This window comes from Talpa occidentalis, unplaced genomic scaffold (genome assembly GCF_014898055.3).
Source record: "Talpa occidentalis isolate TD23 unplaced genomic scaffold, MPIMG_talOcc4v2.1 talOcc4.4, whole genome shotgun sequence".
NCBI classification, from domain to species: domain Eukaryota; kingdom Metazoa; phylum Chordata; class Mammalia; order Eulipotyphla; family Talpidae; genus Talpa; species Talpa occidentalis.
Genome location: NW_023604295.1, coordinates 117566737 through 117589609, shown reverse-complemented (window position 1 = coordinate 117589609; position 22873 = coordinate 117566737). Strand labels below are relative to the sequence as shown.

Genomic DNA, 22873 nt, shown 5'->3' with positions numbered 1-22873 from the left:
AAAATTAACCATTTCAAACTTTTTTTAGTGTACAATTTAGCGGTATTAAATATATTCACAATGTTGTATAACCGTCATCACTATCCATGGATCTTTAGAACTTTATCATCATCTCAAACTCTATACTTACTTAACAATAATTCCCCATTCTCCCTTTACCCTACTTTCTGGTAACCTCTACTGTGCTTCTGTCTCTCAGAATTTAACCACTCTAGCTACCTTATGAAAGTGGAATCGTACAATATTTGTCCTTTTGTGATATAACACTTGTTTAAAGTAAATTACTTGCAGTAATTATAGTTGGACATTTTTAAAATGTTTTAGATATTTTGTGTTTAAGAAGAGTGATATGACCATTCTTTTTTATTATTGCTTATTGGAGTATTATGGGGATTCTTATTTGAATTATGAACTTCTTTCATACTCTTAATATTGGCTATACTAAATAATTTCCAGTGGCAGAAAATTTTGCGAAAATTTGTAGTTTTTAAGAAATAACATCTTTGTAACCTGAAAACCTATGAAATGATCTCTTAGATGTTTCTGAAGTCTTAAATCTAAGTTAAAAATTGCAGGTTTTTGGGGAAAACTCTGGTTGTCAAAAATTGTACAATTTGTTACTCAATTCCAACTTACTACATACAATAAAACAGACCTTGGCCATCCTTTATATCATTTGCTTAATAACAGATGACATAAAGGTGAATTTGATTCCTCAAAAAAGTAGGAAATAGAGACAGTTACAAGTATATAATGACTTTAAAAATCAAAGACAAAATACAACAAATTAAAGACAAATCTTGGGGGAAAATGAAAATTGAACTTTAAGATGGGAATATCTCAGATGATATATCTGGATATCTAAAGAACATATCATTATATTTAAATATCCTAAGTGGTTATGTTTGCAGAATCCTTTTCTTTTCATAGTATATACCTCCCGCTGGGCAAAATTTTTACTGTTCATGTTTTTAAAAGTTATTTCCAAAAGTTCAAGTCAAAAAGCTGTATAATCTGTCTACTTGTTAGGAGTGCATCTACTATGTGTTTGCCTCAATGCTGCCATCTGGTGGTTACTGTAGAGGTCTCACCATCGTCCTTAAGGCTACCTAGGGAAACATGACACGAAGTACAACCTAAGTGTCTCCTGCCACAAATACTCCCTATTTTTAAGAAATTGAATGGAACTTGGATGTTACAGCAGAAATCTTTAATTATTGAGATTATGAAATTACTTTGTGAGATTCCTTTGTGACCAGTAGAACATCTATATATTAAGGTTATTGAGTTCTACTTACAAACTCATTATCAAGATCATACAAACTCATTGTTTTTTCTAACGTATTATTTTTCTTCCTGTTTATACAAAGTAATTTAATTAATATATTGAAAAATATCTGTTGAATCTACCATATGCCAGGTATGTTGAGTCTTACTATATGCTAGGTATGCTTCAGTACTAGGGACATAGTTCTGAACAAAGCAATAATCTTTCATGGAGTTTACATTTAGTAGAGAGCAAATAATAAGATTCACGTACACATGCAATTTGTTAATTAGTGGAAAAGGTTAAGAGGAAAAACTAAAGCAAGGAAAGGCAATATGAATTACTGCAGTTGGTGAGTTGCTTTGAAATGTTGAATGGAATTGTCAAAGTTTTACTGAGAAGATAGGTGACTTTTAAATAGAAATCTGGAAAATCTAGGGAAGAGCATTCCAGATACAAGGGCAGCAAATGTAGAGGCTCTGGAACATCTGGACTGGTAAAGACAAAACAAGAAAGTTGGAGTAAAATGTAAGAGGGAGAGAACAACAGGAGATGAGGTCAGAGAGGTAATTATGTATTTATGTGGAGGGTGCATATCATAGAGGGCCTTGTAGGCCACTTAACATTTAAAGCAATTTAGAATCCACTGGGGTAGATTTGTATTTGGGGAGCCTAGTGACATGCTCTTATTAAAGAGGTTCACTATGGTGGTGGCTGTGTTTAATGTATGGTAGCTGTGTTTAATGTATGAAGTCATTTGCAAAACCTTTTTTTCTTGTTTTATTAGTTGTAGGAACAGGTTTACTTAATATGGCTTATGAGAACAATAAGATATAAGGACTAAGGACATGTTTGGCAACAGTGATTATATGGCATATTGCCTCTCTACACTGATTTTAAAAATTTATTCACAGATTATCAATTGTTCTTATTTTATCTTTGTGATACAGGATAATTGAAATCAACTTGTAGAGTTTTACTTGGAAAATGTTATAAACATCTCTTCACGGTCCTAAAACTACCCAGCACATTTCAGGTTTGAATTTTACAGTGAATAGAATGCAATTTTAGCTGTTTCTCACTGATTTTTATGCTCATTATATTTTGGAATTGAGAATGATCTGGAGCTATAATTCTTATGCTCTCAACAATGTAGTTAGGCATATTCTAAAACAAATCACAGTACTGATTAGCAGTGCTATTTATCCATAAAGAAAACTCATAAATGATGTAACCTAAATGGTTTATTTTCACCACTTTTTTGCTTGTAGCTCATCGTTACTGGGAATAATTGGTGAATTATTTTTGTGTAGTGTGTAGGCAAGATCTAAGACTATGGTCTTTTGATAAGTACCAGAATAATTGAGTTAAACTGATTCCCTTCACAGCTCCCAAGTAACCAGGCAGTTTGCCTAAATCATTGTTCCCCAAATTTAATAAATAGATTTGGATGCTCTCAGTTCAAATTTAATGAATAGATTTAAATAATCTCAGTTATTTTGTTTTGGGATAGATAAAATCTAGTCAAATGAAGACATTCATCATAGGTAAAACATATTGCCAGCAGTATTATTTCAGGGAATGTATAGTGACATATGTTAGCAGGGACAGTCCTGCTAACCATTCTTAAGTATGAGTTTAAGTAACACTATGTGCTGTTAGAAAATCTAATGTTTAGTTCTGTATGATAAGGACATGTTTGAAGAAGCCAATTACTACACAGCACAGTTTATTCTTTTTAAGACTACATTTCCTATGCTGAAGAACAATAATAGTTTTTCAGACTTTCTGTTTTCATTACCCTTTAGTGTTTGCTTCCTTAAGTATGATCTAATCTGTCTCAGAAATAGTAGCTGATTAACCTAGTACTTAACTATACCTAATGTATGTTAATTATGGTCACTTGGTTTGAATTATGTTACTGGTCCTGCTCTGCTCTATAACTTCTTATGATAATGTAGACTTCTCCAACTCTGCAGTGATTGCGAGTTACACAGAATTCTTTATCTGAACCCAACTTTGTTCCTTTTTTAACCAGATGCTGAAGTAATATAATGTACTTTATAAGTAATATCATTAATCTATCACCACTGAGTCTTATATTGAATTGTATCCAGATCCTCCTGGTGGAGCTCTTAAGCACTGTTTTAAAAATAGAATGGGGTGGGGAGAGGGCCAGGGTGATAGGTTGATGCATTTCTTGTTCTTCACTATCTCTCAAATGTTGAACAGGAACAGAGCAGCTATCTGCCCACTTGTGTCTATGCAGGTGCCTCTTTTCCCCCCTTTCTCTCTTCCTAATGAACCTGTCCTTTAAAATGCAAATAAATAAATAAATAAATAAATAAATAAATAAATATACCACAAATTCTTACGAAGTCCTTCCCATCTACTAATACCATGATCTCTTCTTCTTTTTTTTTGTAGGGGCACGGGGAAGCTGTCATTTACCAATATTCTCTTTAAAGTTTTAGAAAAGATTGACAGCTTACCTGTCTTGGTCACAGTTATCATTTTCACTAATTTGAAACCATGTATGTGATTCTTTTGTAATTGTGATTTCTCAACTTCTTGACGTCCTAATTGTTGTCTTCAATTTTATTTTTTTCAGCACTCAACTAGAATGTATGATTTGTGAAAGCAGGTTCTTTGTCTTCCTTGTTCACCACTATACCCTCAGTGGCTAGTACCTGCTGAAAGAATTCATGCCTGTTTGCCATTTGGGGTTTTCTTATTAGCTAGAACATTTATACTTAGGAAGTAACATTTATACTTAGCAGCCTTCAATCCTACCTTTCTAATTTTTTTTTTTTTTTTTTTTACTTTCTACTGGGCCTTTATTTCCATTTCATCAGGCATCCTAGGTTATCTTGACTCTATATTCTTTCAGTTTGTGAGCTCCTTTCTGCTTATCATGCCCAGCCTCAACTTTGTGGTCCATTACTTTAGAAATATTTGCGTTTGTACACCAATAGGCCTCCCTCTTTGACTTCTATCAATCTATAGCTCTCTAGGGTCTAGGGCTTCAGAGATATTAAGGCAGTTGTATAACTATTTTGATTAGAGATACTAGAGATTGATTCTTTCCCTTCTTAACTTCATGGGTAGGACTGATTGACATTTTAATTTTTCATCACTAATTGATTCCCTGTTACCTTCCATACAGTGACATCCATACATTTTCTGTAAATGCCCAAATCCATACTTAATTTACTTCACGCTAGGCAAATGACAGTGCCTTATATTTTAATGAAAAGATAGAAGCCATTTTGCAGGGTCCCCATCAACTTTGTATTTTGAATTTATTTCTATTGTTAATACATACTTTTCTGATTTTTAAAAAAGATTTATTTATGTATGCATTCAAGAACTGGGGTGTAGGCCAGAGGTGAAGGAGGTGAGAGGATTCATCAGAGACAGAGTGGGGAGTAGAACGGGCAGATCTACTGAGATACACTGCTGAGGGGAGCAGTAGGCAAGACAGGAGAGGTCTGCTGCGCCATGTAGGTTATCTCTCTGGCTGGGGATTGAACTCATGCTTTAGTGGCTGGCTGATAGCTTGATAGTGCTGAGACTTTAACCCCTGTGCCACCAGGGAGACCCCACTTTTTTTTTTTTTTGTTTTGTTTTGTTTTGTTTGTTTTATTTATTTATTTTTTTAAATATTAAATTTTATTTTTATATTCCCCCATACAATTGCAAACGCCCCATTCTGACCCCAATCCTTCCCCTCCCGCCCCCCACCCCCCAAAAAGTGTCTCTGGTTCATAGTTTTTTGTTGATTTTGATTTTCACTTTCTTATATTCATTTTCCTGGTCCCTTATTTAAGTTTTCTAGATTCCTGCTATGAGTGAGACCATCCGGTATTTTTCTTTTTCTTTTTGGCTTATTTCGCTGAGCATGATCCCTTCCAGTGCCATCCATGTTGCTGCAAATTGCATGTGTTTATCTTTTTTGAATGCTGAGTAATATTCCATGGTATATATGTACCACATCTTCTTGATCCAGTCATCTATTTTTGGGCATTTGGGTTGTTTCCAAAGCTTAGCTATTGTAAACAGTGCTGCTATAAACATAGGAGTGCAGGTGTTCTTTGGAATTGATGTTTCTGTGTCCTTTGGGTAAATACCTAGGAGTGGAATTGCTGGATCATATGGAAGCTCTATGTTTAGTAGGTCCAGAAATCTCCACACAGCTCTCCATAGTGGTTGGACCAGTTTGCACTCCCACCAGCAGTGCAGGAGAGTTCCTTTTTCTCCACATCCTCGCCAACATTTGTTGTTGCTAGTTTTTTTAATATGTGCCATTCTCACTGGTGTGAGATGGTATCTCATGGTAGTTTTGATTTGCATTTCCCTGATTACAAGTGATGTTGAACATTTTTTCATATGTCTGTTGGCCATTTGCATTTCCTCTTCAGAGAAGTTTCTTTTTAGCTCTTCTGCCCATTTTTTGACTGGATTATTTTCTTTGTTGTTGCTGAGTCTCATCAGCTCTTTGCAGATTTTTGTGATCAGTCCTTTATCATTAGTGTTGGGTGCAAAAATGTTCTCCCAGTTGGTGGGGTTTCTCTTTGTTTTTGTTATTGTCTCTTTTGCTGTGCAGAAGCTCTTTAATTTGATGTAGTCCCAGCTGTTTATCTTTCTCTTCACTATCACTGCTTTGGGTGATGTGTCTGTAAAGATGTCTTTGATGTGCAAATCCCGTAGTGTTTCGCCTATATTTCCTTCTATGTATTTTATGGTTTCAGGTCTTATGTCTAGTTCTTTAATCCATTTTGAGTTGATTTTTGTGTATGGTGTGAGGTAGTGGTCAAGCTTCATTCTTTTGCATGTAGCGACCCAGTTTTCCCAGCACCATTTATTGAACAAACTTTCTTTGCTCCAATGCATAGTCTTTGCTCCTTTGTCAAAGATTAGTTGACCATAAATCTGTGGGTTTATTTCTGGATTTTCTATTCGATTCCATTGGTCTGTATGTCTGTTCTTGTTCCAATACCATGCAGTTTTGATGATTATGGCTTTGTAGTATAGTTTGAAGTCTGGGAGTGTGATGCCTCCATTTCCTTCTTTTTTTTTCAGTAGAGCTTTGGCTATTCGGGGTTTTTGGTGATTCCATATGAATTTCATCAATAATTGTTCTATTTCTTTGAAGAATGCCATTGAGATTTTGATTGGAATCTGTATATTGCTTTTGGTAGGATGGCCATTTTAATAATGTTTATTCTTCCAATCCATGAGCAGGGGATGTCTTTCCATTTCTTTGTGTCTTCTTCTATTTCTTTTAACAGTGTTTTATAGTTTTCTTTGTATAGGTCCTTTACCTCTTTTGTTAGATTTATTCCCAATATTTGATTTTTTTTGTTTCGATAATAAAAGGGGTTTTTTTTTGATTTCTTCTTCTTCAGATTTATTGTTTGTGTATAGGAAGGCTACTGACTTTTGCGTGTTGATTTTGTATCCTGCCACTTTACTGAATTGATTGATGAGTTGAATTAGTTTTTTGTGGAGATTTGGGGTTCTCTATGTATATTATCATATCATCTGCAAATAGTGATAGTTTGACTTCTTCTTTTCCTATTTGGATTCCTTGGATGTCTTTCTCTTGTCTTATTGCTCTGGCTAGGACTTCCAGTATTATATTGAAAAGCAGTGGTGAGAGTGGACATCCTTGTCTTGTTCCAGATCTTAATGGAATTGCTTTCAGCTTTTCACCATTGAGAATGATACTGGCTGTTGGCTTGTCATAGATGGCCTTTATGATGTTGAGGTATGTTCCTTGTATCCCAAGAATTTCAAGGGCTTTTATCATGAATGGGTGTTGCACTTTGTCGAAAGCTTTCTCAGCATCTATTGATATTATCATATGGTTTTTATATTTCTTTTTGTTGATGTGTTGGATAACGTTGATTGATTTTCGGATGTTAAACCATCCTTGTGCCCCTGGAATGAATCCAACTTGGTCGTGGTGAATTATCTTATGGATACATTGTTGGATTCTGATAGCTAAAATTTTATTGAGGATTTTTGCATCAGTGTTCATTAGGGAGATTGGCCTATAGTTTTCCTTTTTTGTGTTGTCCTTATTCGGTTTTGGTATTAGTGTAATATTGGCTTCATAGAACGTGTTTGGTATTGTCCCTTCCTTCTCAATTTTTTGGAAGAGTTTGTGAAGGATAGGCACTAATTCGTCTCTGAATGTTTGGTAGAATTCATTTGTAAATCCATCAGGTCCTGGGCTTTTGTTTTTGGGGAGGTTTTTAATTACCATTTCAATTTCGCTGCTTGTAATTGGTCTGTTTAGGTGTTCTATTTCTTCTTTATCTAGCTTTGGTTGATTGTAGAGTTGTAGGAATTTGTCCATCTCCTCTAGATTGTTGAACTTGTTTCCATATAACTGTTCATAGTAGTTACTGATTATTCTTTTGATTTCTGCTGTGTCCGTTGTGATTTCTCCTCTTTCATTTATGATTCTGTGTATTTGTGCTTTCTCCCTTTTTTCCTTTGTGAGCCTGGCTAGGGGTTTGTCTATTTTATTTATTTTTTCAAAGAACCAGCTCTTGGTTTCATTGATCTTTTGGATTGTTTTTTTAGTTTCAATTTCATTTATTTCTGCTTTGGTTTTTATTATTTCTTTTCTTCTACTGGTTCTGGGGTGAGACCCCACTTTTCTGATTGTATCTTGACTGAGGAATATATGTTCACTTTCCATTTTGATAGGAAAACATTTTCATTGCTTGTCCTTGGACCCAGCCAATCTCATCTTTCAATTTTCTCGGTTAACTATTATTCCCTTATACTCTGTATAGCCAATCCCTGCCCCAGTCAGAAGCACTCTTCTCGATCCTGCCATCACACCTACAAATGATATGCATTTATATCATACTGTAATACCAAAACTATTCCCTTTACTAATTCTTTAAAAATCTTCCCTGTTTTTTAAAGTTACACTGTTATCCAGTATAACTTTTTTCTAATGATGGAACTTTTATGTTTATGCTGTACAGTGCTATAGCCACTAGCCATATATGACAATTTAATACTTGAAATGTAGCTGGCGTGATGGAAGAATTAAATTTGTTTTATATAAATTAAAACAGCCACATATTGTAGTGCATTCTGTTATTATACAATAAGTCCTACTATATAACATCTTCCTGTTATTTCTTTTTAGCTATCTCCTATTTCTATGGCTATATTTCTTATTCTGTCGCTGAAAGGGCCTCTCTGTTATTGAGGTCTCTTGATCATTCGTAAAATCATGTAGGTATTTTATCTCCCCAGTGTTGATTGCTTAATGACTCAATTAAATATTAGAGTTCTGACCTTAATTTTCTTCTTTCCATCTGTTCTTGGGAGACTCCATCAACTTTGATGATAATGTGTGTGTGTGTGTGTGTGTGTGTGTGTGTGTACGCGCTTATTTCTAGACCACCTTTTAAACCCCAGATCCCTGTATCAGTATATATATATATGGGCATTGCTACATGTGCATGCTACTGGCATTTTAAGCTCAGTAAGTCCCAAACTAAGCTCTTCCCCCTCCCACACCTCCACCGGGTAGAACTGCCGACAAACTACCTTCAAAAGAACTTAAATCTGTGAAATCTTTCCCTGTCATTTCTTCCTCCTACTTGATCACTTCCTCTTTTGTTTCCCATTGGAAAACTTCTATCATAGTACCTACAAATATTTTGTCTATTTTCCCCAGTAGATAAAAAGCATCTTTAAAATTTTGTATTACTGTCTTGGCACAATGTTTAGCATAAATAGTTCAGAGTTGACAGAGAGTACCTTAAACTAAACAAATCTAAATGGAACTCATTATCTCATTGCTTCCTTCTAATTTTCTTCTTTAAGATGACTTGCCTCTCACAGTTGGTGATGTCACTATCTTTCAGTTACATTAGTCACATTTAACTAATTTCCTTTTATTTCACTTGCATGACTAGTTGATTTCTAATTCCATAGCTATTTTTTCCTTGCTTTGGTGGAGCTTCTTATCATGTCTTCACCATACTATTTCAATCACTGTTTAAATGTTCAATCTAGTTTTAGGTTTTTGCCCCATTTGCTTTTGATATTGCCACTTAAAATTATTTTTCTCAAATACAGGTGAACTTCTCTTATTTTGGTAGCCTTTTGTTTTTCTTTTCCTGCAGGAAATAGTCCTATTTATTTGCAAGATATTCAGTGACAGTCTTCACAAACTGATCTAAATTCTCTCCCTGTTTCCAACCCCCAATTCTCCTATCTCTTGCCAAGGAAACCATATCCTTAGTATCCTGTTTATGCTACCTGTAATGCCTTTCTCTTCATTTTAGGAGGGGGCTATGGCATAGTGCTGTAGTGAAATTTGGAAACCTAAATTTAAACCTGATTTTAGTGATTATTTTAATTATCTGTTGTTCTTGAACAAACTTCTTAAAATCTCATAACATAGTCCTGTCATTCAAAACATGTTGTCTTCCCCCTTCAATCCTTCTTCTCCAAACACAATTAGGATTTATCTCTCCTGCTTTATAGAGATCTACTGTATTTATTTTTTTTTTTCACGTTATGCTTATTTGTACCCACCATCACTCTCCAAACATCACATACATTTTAAGGGCCAGTACTGTGATTTCTTGCACTTAATTCAATTGAATTTTCAAATTTTAAGTTAAAGAATTTAATCTGTTTAATCCATACTGTGTCATTTAGTATTTAAGTGGCCAACATGATTGGAATATTTTTTTTGGACCAAAAACTGTCATTACAGGGGCCAGTCAAAGCAGGCTTTGTAAAAACATACCTACTTAATTGGAAATTGAGGGGAATGATACAGTTGTCCTAAAGTTACATGTAATTCTTGTAGGGTTTTAAAACTGTAATTTTAATTCTTTATATTAATCCTAAAAATATACTAGTACCTGAATGAATTGTGTGTTTCTTTATAGCCGGTTGCTGAACCAATCCCCATCTGCAGTTTCTGTCTTGGTACAAAAGAACAAAACCGAGAAAAGAAGCCAGAGGAACTCATTTCCTGTGCTGACTGTGGCAACAGTGGTATGTGAACCCCTGTTCTCCTTCTAACACATGTTGTGAGGCAAGAGGGATGTATGTTTGACTGAGTTTGTATTTTTGATACTTTTGAAAATAAAGTTTTATTTTGAATCTGGTTTTAGGTAATTGAGAAGAGCTTCTTTACAAAGAATGGATTTAAATGTATCCCAAAATGCTTTATTCAGTTAATTTAAGTAAGTTTTAAAGTAGTTTTTCTTTGAAATAAAAAAACTTACTATAGACTTATTTTTTCCCTTTTGATCTTTATATTTCACTGTCAAACAGCTGTTCAAATCATAGTAATCAGTTTGTCGTTACCGCTGGTTTCGTTAATAGTCACTGCTTGTCGTTGTTGATTTTGCCTTAGGATACATGAATAGAACCAGAATGATAGCAGATTTATTTTTCTTGATAGGAACTTATATATGTCACATTGGGAAGTAGAGTGTTGACATTGCAATTTAGTAAGTGATGTGAAAATCTGGGCTCTGAAAAAGATTTTGTGAAGAGTCTGATTTGTCAATTCCTGAGATATTTTTGTTCTACGTTTTAAGGACTAACAACACTTAGCAGGAAGACCTCAATAAACCAGCATTATCTTTGATTACTATTGGCTTATTCTTCAGTGATAATAATGAAGTTAAATATCAGTAACAGCCAGGATTTGGTTCAGAAACAAATATACTAGATACTTAAGGAGGAAAGAAATTTAATACTGGAATCATCTATTTGTGAAATTGTTGGAAGAATTGAAGAGGCAAACTGTAGGCTACTTGTTATGGATAAAGTCCTGGGACATTGCAGAATTGGTCCACCAGGGGAGGCAATATATCTGCTGCCATCTGAAAGTGGTGAAAGTGAAAGGCTGGAACTACTGAGTTGTATAACTGGATACTGAAAGTCACCATCACGAAACTGCCTGTAAATAACCATGAAGGTATAGAGTGGATTCTGACATTTTCATGATTGCTTATCATCAGAAAACAGTACCAGAAGGAATATGGTCATCTCTTAATTTCTCCTTTTCAAAAACTACTCAGACATATCCAGTTGTAGAACTTAATTCATATTTGCAGCCTAGATGCAAAGGAATCTAGGAAGTATAGTGTTCAGTTTTTCAGTTCCATGTATAGAAGGTATTAGAAGAAGGAGTAAATGACTGGTTAGTGACCATATCCAGTATAATATCACAAACCAAGATTAACTCTAGATTTCATAGTTAAATATAAACTATAAAATCATAATAGGTTATATAGCGTGACATGTCACACACTACAGTGATTTCCAGATTTTTTAGTAATGGAACTCTTTTCTCCAAATGAACTTATAGGAACCCTAAAATATAAAATAGATAAATATGAATCTGCTAGTTGAGGTAAGAATGAAAAAAGGGGGTAAGGGAGAAATTTTGTTATAGCCCTGTTTTCTAAAAGGCATTGTATTTGATGTGGTTTGAATTTCTGTAAACAGGGACAAGCACAATTTTAAAACCAGCGCTATCGAGGGAACTTTTAAAGAACTGGTAGAATAAATACTATCTATTGGTGTAGAAATGAGAATTACTCCAAAACTTATCAGCTAAAAGCAACAACAAAAATTTTTATTTAACGATGTTTCTATGGGTCAGGAATTTGGGAGTAGCTTAAATGAGTGGTTTTAACATGAGATATTTCATGAAGTTGCAAGATTTCAAATTTTGCCATTGTAATATCAGACTGTTGCACAGTAGGGAAATAACCAAATAGTTTATAGTGGATCAACTCAGAGGAATATAATAGCTAAAGAAATCGAAATAGAACATTTACTTGAATAAAATAATGAAGAGAAAAGCAAAACAAGCTATATTCTCCATGATTACAGCATGCAAGTTTTATCTAGCTTTATCTAATTTAAAAGGAAAAGTAGAATGTGAAAATGGCTATTGCATGGTGATGAGATCATGAATGAGATTTTTATACCTGCGCTCCCATTTTATTTTAATGTTTGTGATATTTTAATCTCATAAAATAGAAAATTCTTTAGGAAGAGAAAAGAGAGGAGTGAAGATAATTTAACGAGCACTTTTTCTTACTGCAGAAAAAAACAACATAACCCACTTGTAGAAGGGACAAATCTTTTCAGGTTGAAGGCAAATTGGCTGCCCTGAATTTTTGAGAATGAAATGGATACTGACTTTTTTTTTGTTGGTAGTGATTTTGATCATAATAGAAATGCTGTTTAAGTTTTAGCTTTAGCTTGAGTGCCTTAAATCATGAGCACATAACCCACTTTAAGTGATGGGATTTTTATTATGCATTTTTTTTAGTTATAAAAATAACACAGTATTGTTTTTTAAAAAATGAGAACACAAAAAAGTATTAAGTGAAATGTAAAATTCTTCTCCTTTAAGATATTTATAGTTCCCTATCTTATGATATTATCCATTTTAAACAGTTTTTGTGTGTTTTTCCAGAAATGGCCTGAGTAGGTTATGTATTCATATACATGCAAGTATGTGTACACATATAATGCCTTAACGTAGGTTTAATAAAAGTTTGGAGTTTGTCAAGTTTTTAAAATCAAATTGTGTTGTGTGTGTATGGGGGTGTGTGTGTATTTATCTAATAAATAATAAAACTGAATAAGAGTGCCAAATCCTGATATGACATGTGGCAAGCTTTCAAGAGTGTCTTGTTTTGTTTGATAAAATTTTTTGATTTAATTGCTTTTTTCTACATTATTCCTTTAATACAGTTGCAAAATTATTCTTGATTGTTTCATTTATGAATTTCCCCCCACTTTTATTAGGTCATCCATCCTGTTTGAAATTTTCCCCTGAACTGACGGTTAGAGTGAAGGCCTTAAGGTGGCAATGCATCGAGTGTAAGACTTGCAGCTCCTGTCGAGATCAAGGCAAAAATGCAGTGAGTACCTTTGCCTTTGAATGTGAATACTTTATTAAGAAGTAGAATGTAGGTACAGCTGGTGTTTCTTTGTTAAATATAGTTGGTTATTTTTCACATAGTTGGTCCAATGGAATTTAGAATAGTAGTATCTTTAAATTACATGCCATTAGTATAGAATACTTACTGATTGAGATGTGGATTATTTCTAGATAGTTTCTAATAAGTGCCTTAGTTATGTATTTTCAGAGAGACTAAGTTACCATAAAGAAATACTGGTAAAATTTGAGTAGGATGGAGGCATTCTAATTATTACTATTTTTTTCATTAACTAGACTAAAGTTAGCTTATGTTTGGCAATTGAATAATCTTGAAAGTAATGAAACACTATAGTTCTTTATTAAAGGTTGGATAAAGCAAGATTTTTGGCCAACTCAGACTTTGCACTTAATGCAAATTAAGGAAATTTTTACTATTATACTATTTTTTTTTGAGATTATTGAAGTTCCTGGGTTTTATGAGCTCATAACCCTGATTTGTTTTTATTCCCAAATGTTAAGCAGAACTGTCCTTTCACTATTTTAGGATAATATGCTCTTTTGTGATTCCTGTGACCGAGGTTTTCACATGGAATGTTGTGATCCCCCACTCACCCGGATGCCAAAAGGTGAGACATTCTTTCTGAAATCAAACTGACAGCACAACATTTTTTATCTGCTTTGTCATCATGAAAGAATAATTTGCATCTTTCTATTCAAGGTTGTGTAAGTAGGAAGAGAGCTGTCACTTTAAAGGTGGGGATAGTATGTCACATTCTTAGGTGGTATGGATTTCTTATTATTTTCCTCTTTTCAATACTTTAAATCTCCATCAATAGATATTTGTAAATATTTGCCAATCCTATAGCCTGTGGACTGGATACTGCCCTTATGTAATATTTTCAATTAGGTCGTGTTGATTATATCACTATACATCATTTTTGAGGGGCTTATTGCTGGTGGAATCAATTATTCAAAATTTAAACTTTTCATAAAGTAATTTGCAAACAAATAAGTATCCAAATCTTAAGAATACTGCTTAGTATTATTTTATTCTTTTGAATCCTGTTCCTTGTGAGGTATTTAGTTGGGATACAGTTGCCTGTTGGTTGGACTTCCATTTTATCACATGCTTATAGTTTCTTTAAAAAAAATGCACTTAGTTTTCCCTTCATTGTATTATCAAAAGTTCTTTTTCAAGTCGAATTTCATGATTTATGAGTTTCTTAGGTAAAAAAACTTTGAGATAGTTGATAATAACTGGAGAAAGTTTTGCTGTTGATGAGAAAGCAACTCAATTTTCATTTAAAGCTAAGTTATTTCGCTTTAGGATCTTACTTATGTTCTTATGCCATTTGATTGTCACCCATTAAAAAGTTCTAAAGTTACATTTCTTGGAAGAATGAATACCTCCTTTTCTGTATCTTCCATTTACTTGTAGTCTGAGAACCCTTCCAAGATAAGGTTTTCTTAGGTTTTCATTCCTGTGTGTTTAATGCCTACAAAAGAAGATTTATAGCAGCTTAAAGGAAGAAACATTTTACTTGGAAATAATTACAGAAAAATGGTAAAAAGAGTATAGAGTCATCATTATACCCTTTAACTAACTTCCCATAACCATATAAAGTTTTTGAAAACAGGAAACTAACATTGATTCCATATGAGTTATTGATATACAGATTGCATTTCTGGTCCAGAGTCCAATTTAGGATCTTACAGTATATTTAGTTGTCATATTTTCTTAGTTGTCTAATCTGTGTTAATTCCTCACACCCTCTGTGTTTTCTTGACTTTGACACTTTTTTTTTTTTCATATACAAAACTAATCATGATAAATTAATTTTAATAGAGGTAATATTGGGGTACTCCCATCAGATATTACCACCATAGTGCACCCACCATCAATTTACCATGTTTTACTACCATAGTCCATTGTGCTTCCTTCCCTCTATTTCTTGCCCTTCCCTACCCGCCTCCCTCCTTGGTATCACAGTTCTGTAGTCAGCTGTCAAGGGTTAGTTTTTCAGCTTGTCTTTATCTGACTATTTAGTTACTTTATATTTTTATGCATATTAGTGACACCAACTGGTATTTATCTTTCTCTTTTTGACTTATTTCACTTAGCATTATCCTTTCAGGATCAATCCATGTTCCTGCAAATGGCATTTTATCTTTTTTGATTCCATTGTTTGTGTGTGCACACATTCACTACATCTTCTTAATCTATTTAACTATTGACTTTGACAATTTTGAAGAGTACCGTTCAGTTATTTCATAGAAGGTCCTTCAGTTTGGGTTTGTCTCTTGCTTTATCATGATATGACTGAGGTTATGAAATTTGATGAGAATACCACAGAAAAAATGTTGTGCCCTTCTAAGTGCATTGCAACAGAGGTATAGAATACCAGTATATCTTATTACTAGTAATGGTAACTTTGAATTCTTGATTACACAGTAGAGAATCCTGAGAGATACCTTACAGTTATTCTTTTTCTGCTTTCTCACTAATTTTAGCATCCATCAGTGATTCTTAATTGTACCAGTTTTTACTGTGGTGTTTGCATAATGATGATTTTTCCATTTCCATTGTTATTTCTACATTTATTAGTTGGAATTCTGCTGCAGGGAAGAGCTATTCCTTACCCCCATATGTTTGTTTATCAATTATTTATGCTATGGATTCATGGGTATTTATTCTATGAATTATAATTCATTGTTGTTATGTTGTCTTTTGTTTGTTTGGTTTTGGCTCAGATTGACCCAGATTTGGTCAATTTGTTGGGAGCTTCTTCAAGTCAAGTCTTACGTTCTTTTCATGTGACTTCATCATCTTTTAACTACTTTTCATTTCCTAGCACCACAAGATCTTCCAGGTTATCTTGTATTCTCCTTGTTTTAATCCTGGAATCAGCCTTTACTCTATGAAAACCTGACTTTTCTTTGTAGAATGGTATATCTGGGTTATATAAAGCAAAGATTTTTAACTAGGGATTGGTGAGCTTCCCTTGTTTCTTTTGCAGTTTTTTGTAGAATTTTTTATGTCTATATTTTCATGTTTCTTTTTCCTTGGGTGGGATTGGAAGAGGGAGCTCTCTATCAGATTTTTGAATGAGAGTTCTTGAGCTGAAAAGGCTAAGAACTCCTGGCTTAGAGTATCTGAAATCTTTCATTGTATTTATGTCTATGCTTTTATGTGGAATTTCTTTTCTTTATAGGCATGTGGATATGTCAAATATGTCGACCTAGAAAAAAAGGACGAAAACTTCTACAGAAGAAAGCAGCACAGATAAAAAGACGCTATGCTAATCCAATAGGACGTCCAAAAAACAGGTTAAAGAAACAAAACACGGTGTAAGTTGTACTGGTGGCAAGGTGAGGGGAGAAAAGGATAGGGTCTTCTCTGTAGTGTAGGATTCACTTACTTGTTTTATTGAAAAAAATTTAAATTGTTATAACTGGTACTTTTATGTAATAATAATGATTAATACTCATTGTGCCATAATAACGTGCCATGGCACTGCTTTACAAGTGTTAAATCTTTTAGTTCCCACTACAACCCAATGAAGTGAAGTAGGCATTGTTGTTACTCTCATTTTTTAAAGGAAGAAACTGCAGCATAGAGAGACTTAACTTGCACACGTTTATATATAAGTATTAAACTGGGATTAAAACTCCAGTGGTCTGGCACCAGAGGCTAATTCTTAACCATTGCCTTATATTGCTTCTCTTTAATAAAAATGCTAAAGAAAAAATTACATTACAGCTTTTCACAGATTCCTCTCCTGATATAGTCTCAGTAGTTTTGTTTCTATCATTTGTACAAATCACTAAACTGCTGTTTCTTATTGAGGTTATAGCTCAGCCCTACTTCTATGTATGATATAAAATAATGTCAGTTTTTCATTTGTTAGAAGTCAGGGATATAATTATCCCTTGTGGATTAGAAAACTGGGCTGTGTCTGGAGGAGATTAAGCAAGATTTAGTAGCTATATCTATCTTTTTTTTTTAGTATCTATAGTAATTTACCTTTGGTGATATGTAAAATATATGTAGAGCTGTAAACCTCTCTTTTATTCTCAAAAATTTAATCCACCTTTTTCTACACCTTAGACTGTCTTCAGGGTAGTTTAACTGAAATGAATGGGCTAACAGCTTGAAACATACAGCTAGTATTGTAGTTCATATTTTCAATCATAAGATGAGCTTTAATTTTACTATAAAATGATCTTTTCATTCCTGACTTTCAGAGAGTAACCCATCCTTTTGTTTAGAGGTAAAGGTATAACTGAGTTGGTGCAGAGATCATAGGACTTTATACCTGGAAGGATCTTAGTTGTTCTCTGGTCCAACTCTCATTTTATGGAAGAAGACACTGATGCTTAGAGAGAATGTGATTTGTTCAAGATACACAGCTAGTAAGTGGCAAAATTATGACTCAAACATGCTTTCTGACTCCTGGCCTAGGATTCTTTTCACAATAAATAACTAGGTTTCCTGAAAATAGATACGTCTAATAATAATATTTCTTCTTATTAATATAGTTCATGGAATATTCTTAACAGTATAGACTTTTTTTGTAAAGCTGTAGGTTATTTACTAATTATGTGTTCTACTTTAAATAAAAGATTTGTTTTTAATAGTTACTCTTTCCCTTATTTGATTCTTTAGATCAAAAGGTCCCTTCAGCAAAGTTCGAACTGGCCCTGGCAGGGGTCGGAAACGTAAAATCACTCTCTCCAGCCAATCAGCATCATCATCAGAAGAAGGATATTTAGAAAGAATAGATGGCTTGGACTTCTGCAGAGATAGTAGTGTCCCCTTAAAGTTCAACAAGAAAACCAAAGGGCTCATTGATGGCCTTACCAAATTTTTCACCCCTTCTCCTGATGGGCGGAAACCTCGAGGAGAAGTGGTAGACTACTCTGAGCAATATAGAATCAGGAAAAAGGGCAACAGAAAATCAAGCACTTCAGACTGGCCCACAGGTAAGTTTGTTCACTTATTCCAAAAGTGTATTATTTAAAATGACATTAGTGCTCTGGAATAGGTTTATATTTATTAAACATTTTTTATGGAATATAGAAACATTAAAGATATATTTAGATGATACTAAGGTTATAACTATGACAGGAATTTAGAGACAAGAGATGAACTTGTAGAATGGAACTCATAGACAAAAGAAAGTGCTTTTTTGGTTAGAACCACTAAGAATCTGCCCATAGAAATTTGGGTTATAACCTTGACTCAAGGATAAATTCACATTTCTTAAAGTACAAAAATCACGTGATGAGCACCATGATGCTTACTTTATTTCCTGAAGGAAATTGGAGAGTCCAAATGTTTGTGTCCGTCTGTGTCATGCACTAGGGGGCATTAAAGTCACATACTGTTTTGAGAGTGTGTATATGTATATATATATATTTTTTAAGATTTATTTATTTATTGTTTATACAAGCACTGGGTACAGTCAGAAGCGCGGGAGGGCGAGAGAATTCACCAGAGCCAGAGGGGGAGCAGAGCAGGCAGAAGGACCGAAGCACACTGCTGAGGGGAGCAGCAGGCGGCAGGAGAGGTCTGCGCACCATGTGCGACCCTCCCCAGTGGCCGGGGAGCAGCCAGGGATTGAACTGGCGCTGCAGAGGCTGCGGGGATCGCAACCCGGCGCTCAACCGCTGCGCCACCGGGGAGGCCCGAGAGTATATATATTTTTCAGTTTGGGAATATTGTCACCCGTGAGTCCTTGTCCTTTTTCTTCTTATGCTAGATGAATAATAGACAGCCTAAACGTGGAGTCCATTTGGAATATATGCAGATAGCATACTGTCATTGATTTTTCTCCTTCATATTGTGGCAAATGTAGTTGTAATTTTTCATGGCTTACAGATAAAAAAAAAAAAAGAGAGAACCATAGATCAGCTGCTTAGTTTCCTCGTTTTCAAAGTAGAACACGTCTGTGAAAGAAGACTTAAAAGCATAGAATTCAAGTCAGAGGAGAACATTTTGATTAGTTGTCCAAATAATTAAAACTTAAATTGTTCTCAGTACTATTGAGGTCCATGAAGGTAGAGAACCTCAGCCTGTGAAGAAGTAGAAAGAGCTTTGAAGAGAGTAGAAGAATGAGAATAGACTTTTTTAGATCACCAGGACCATCTCCTCTATTTAAAGAGAATTTAATTTTGATTTCCTTCCTCTGAATGTCCTATTGGTGAGTGTGTATTCATTGCTTCCTTATTTCTGTTTATATAAATGCTTGATGAGTACAGGAAAGAAAAATAACATCATTGTCAGGTCACCTTTTATGCTGTATTGAATGGCTTTTCATCAGTAGCAATCAACTAATTATTCTTTAAGCATTCAAGTGCATTTCATGTCTTTATCAGCTATTTAGACTATAGAGGAGCTCCAGTCTAAGGAATCTCTAAGATCCTAACGAAAGATATTAAGAGATGGATTATTGGAAGTATCTACTGGAAAGTTTTAGAAATAGAAATTATTAGAGCAGATGTATAAAGTATATGGAGAGCCAGTATTCAGCTTTAGGCATTAGTGTGGTTTTTGCTTTTATTTACTCTGTCATTTTCTTTAGGAATTTGTAGTTTGAAGAACAACTGCACCATCTGATACAGTACTACTAAATGCTATACTAGACCTATGTTTGTGTCCATCTATATCATGCACTAGGGGGCATTAAAGTCACATACTGTTTTGAGATTGTATTTATTTTTCAGTTTGGGAATGTTGTCACCCGTTTGGGAATATTGTCCTTGTCCTTTTTCTTCTTATGCTAGATGAATAATGGACAACCTAAATGTGGAGTCCATTTGGAAAAACTCACTAATTGGTCTTTTTAGCCATACTCATACAAAGAGCAAATGAATTTATCAGCAGTGTCATCTTCAAGTGTAAAGGATAATGATCTGCATAATCCCCTAATACATCTTTTACTAGTTTCTTTGCCTATGATTACTATTATTTCTCTTCCTTATCCAGAGGATTATTATCTGTGATGCTCAGGTTTGTGGAGCTTGTGCTTTAAAAGGGCAACTGGAATGTGAGGGGTGCTTGGTACTTCTTGACATTAGTTAAGGTAACTTATCTCGAAGGTTATCTTTTTGCTGAGATAAAGTTGTATTGGCTTTATGAAAGTTGCAGAGTATTGAGAATTTTAAAAGAAACACATTTTCCCTGTTTTGATTATAGGTGATCAGAAGTATGTCTTGTGTATAATATAAACGTCTTCCATACTACCAAAGAATGAAAAAGCAGTATTTGAATGTTGACATAAACTCATATTAAGTATTATATTCATTCTGTTTCAAGACAATCTTCATACTCCTTATGCTTTTTTCCTATTCTGATTTTGTTTTATAGTATATTAAAATATAATCTCTTAATGAAGTTTAAGTTTAGTTATGTAATATTTTCAAGAGAAGTTTTTTTAAAAATTCAGTGTTTTCATCCATAGCAGATACATCAATAGTCTTTTTTTTTTTAATAAAGTTTCTTTTTCTTTTCTTTCTTTTTTTTAAAAATTTGTTTATTTATTTATTTATACAAGCACTGGGTACAGTCAGAAGCGCGGGAGGGTGAGAGAATTCACCAGAGCCAGAGCGGGGAGCAGAGCAGGCAGAAGGACCGAAGTACACTGCTGAGGGGAGCAGCGGGCGGCAGGAGAGGTCTGCGCGCCATGTGGGACCCTCCTCTGGTGGCCGGGGAGCAGCCGGGGATTGAACCGGTGGTGCAGAGGCTGCGGGCAGCTTCGCAACCCAGCGCTCAACCGCTGCACCACCGTGAAGGCCCTACATCAATATTCTTAATTGACTATTGTCATTGTAGGAGTCAGTTAATACTATTCTTTTCTTTGTTACGTAGGTAATAGTAAGATCTTCAAACTGAAATAATTTGAGATGTTTCCTATTTCATATGTTAAACAAAGGATAGTATTAACCGTCAGTCTTGTCTTTATATGCAGACAATCAGGATGGCTGGGATGGCAAACAAGAAAATGAGGAACGACTTTTTGGAAGCCAGGAAATTATGACTGAGAAAGATATGGAATTATTTCGTGATATCCAGGAACAAGCACTGCAGGTAAAGTAGGATATTCAGATTTGACAATCCCGGAGTTTGTTCATGGATGAGAAAAGGATTAATTATATTGTGGCTAAAGCAGTAAGAGCAATTTTTTTATCGTTCAGATTTGGAGATAGATATGGTTTTGTGCATCCAAACCAGTTCTGCTGGTTGGTGTGCTCCTTTCAAACCCATGATAATTGCTTTAGGTTTGCAAATAAACACATTGTTTCGACTACCGCTATTAAATAAGTTTGGTTTAGTTATTTTCTCTCTCATGTATGAAGAAGACCAGGGATTTGACCAGCCAACAAACAAAACCAAGCTTCTCTTGAATGATAACACACTGACATTAATTCAAGAAATATTTATTAAATGCTTTTCTTTGTGATACATAGCAAGATAGAAATTTATAAGAACCTACTTATGTGCCAGGTGCTGAGGATGCTGAAGTGAATGATAGTATTCTTTTCTCAAATATAGTCTAGGAGAGACTTGTGAATGAACAATTGTAATGAATATCTAAGTTTTATTATAGAATACATGTTATTTTGGGAGAATACAGGATATGCAACTCTTTCTGCCTGGTGATGTCAAAGGAAGGTTCATTGAGGGGAGATGCTGTTTGTGTTGGTATTAAAGAATGTATGGGAGTTTTATCAGAATGACATGGATCGGTATCCCACATAATCAGAAGGAACAAAAATGCAAAGACTTAAAAATGAGGGGAAACATGCTTAATTGTGGGAATAAGTGAATTCCCACATAGGATAAAGAATATAGGGTATAGGGCCTCCCCTGGTGGCACAGGCGGTTGAGCGCCTCACTGAGAAGCTGTCCACAGTCTCTGCAGCACCGGTTTGATCCCGGCTGGCTGGCAAGAGTCCCACATGGTGCGGCAGACCTCTCCTGTCTCACCTGTTGCTCCCTCAGCAGTGTAATTCGTCAGTCTGCTTGTTCTGTTCCCCGTGCTGTCTCTGGTCAATCCTCTCACCCTCCCATGCATCTGGCCTGTACCCTGGTTCTTGTATAAATAAATAAATCTTAAAAAAAAAAAATAAAAGAATATAGGGTATAGATATTGGGGAAAATTTTTTTTAAACCATCCATAACTAGAAAGAAGTATTTTTAAATCCAGTGCATTTCATTGGAGCACAGCAGCCTTCTTGAAATATATAGAATGATTTTTACATAAAATATTTTCAAATAGCACCTTATATTTTCATGCTAAATTTAACACTAATATTAAAGAATTTAATTAATTTTATAGGGTTCTGGAAGGTAACAGTATTTTTGAAATCTGTGGGCTATTAAAATAATTTTCTTCTTTGTATAAAGGACTGAACAGTTATTAAAAATGGAGTAAACTGGGACCAATAGCTTTCTTAACCCTGTGAGAATAATTGTTACCCCTATTTTACATCTGAGGTAACAGAGACTTTTAGTTGAGAACAGCCCTAAAATTGTGTAGTAATCACAGAGATGGAATTAGAACTCAGACCTATGTGACTTCAAATCCTGTGTGCTTAATCATAATAACGTCTTATATTAATTACCCTAATAAAAA

At 34.5% G+C, this 22873-nt stretch overlaps 1 protein-coding gene across 5 annotated transcripts in view; it reads left to right on the top strand.

Annotated features, from left to right (window-relative positions):
* The window catches only part of KAT6A (lysine acetyltransferase 6A), a 106816-nt gene that overhangs the window by 49897 nt on the left and 34046 nt on the right, over positions 1-22873 (top strand). For 4 of the 5 annotated variants that reach the window (XM_037526145.2, XM_037526143.2, XM_054700917.1 and 1 more), the window contains 6 exons: positions 10207-10315; positions 13100-13215; positions 13780-13861; positions 16448-16583; positions 17902-18218; positions 21206-21324. In XM_037526145.2, coding sequence (XP_037382042.1) covers positions 10207-10315; positions 13100-13215; positions 13780-13861; positions 16448-16583; positions 17902-18218; positions 21206-21324 — 879 coding nt within the window. Of the gene's footprint in view, positions 1-2223; positions 2304-10206; positions 10316-13099; positions 13216-13779; positions 13862-16447; positions 16584-17901; positions 18219-21205; positions 21325-22873 lie in introns of those variants that run through there. The other variant, XM_037526147.2, reaches the window with a different exon arrangement.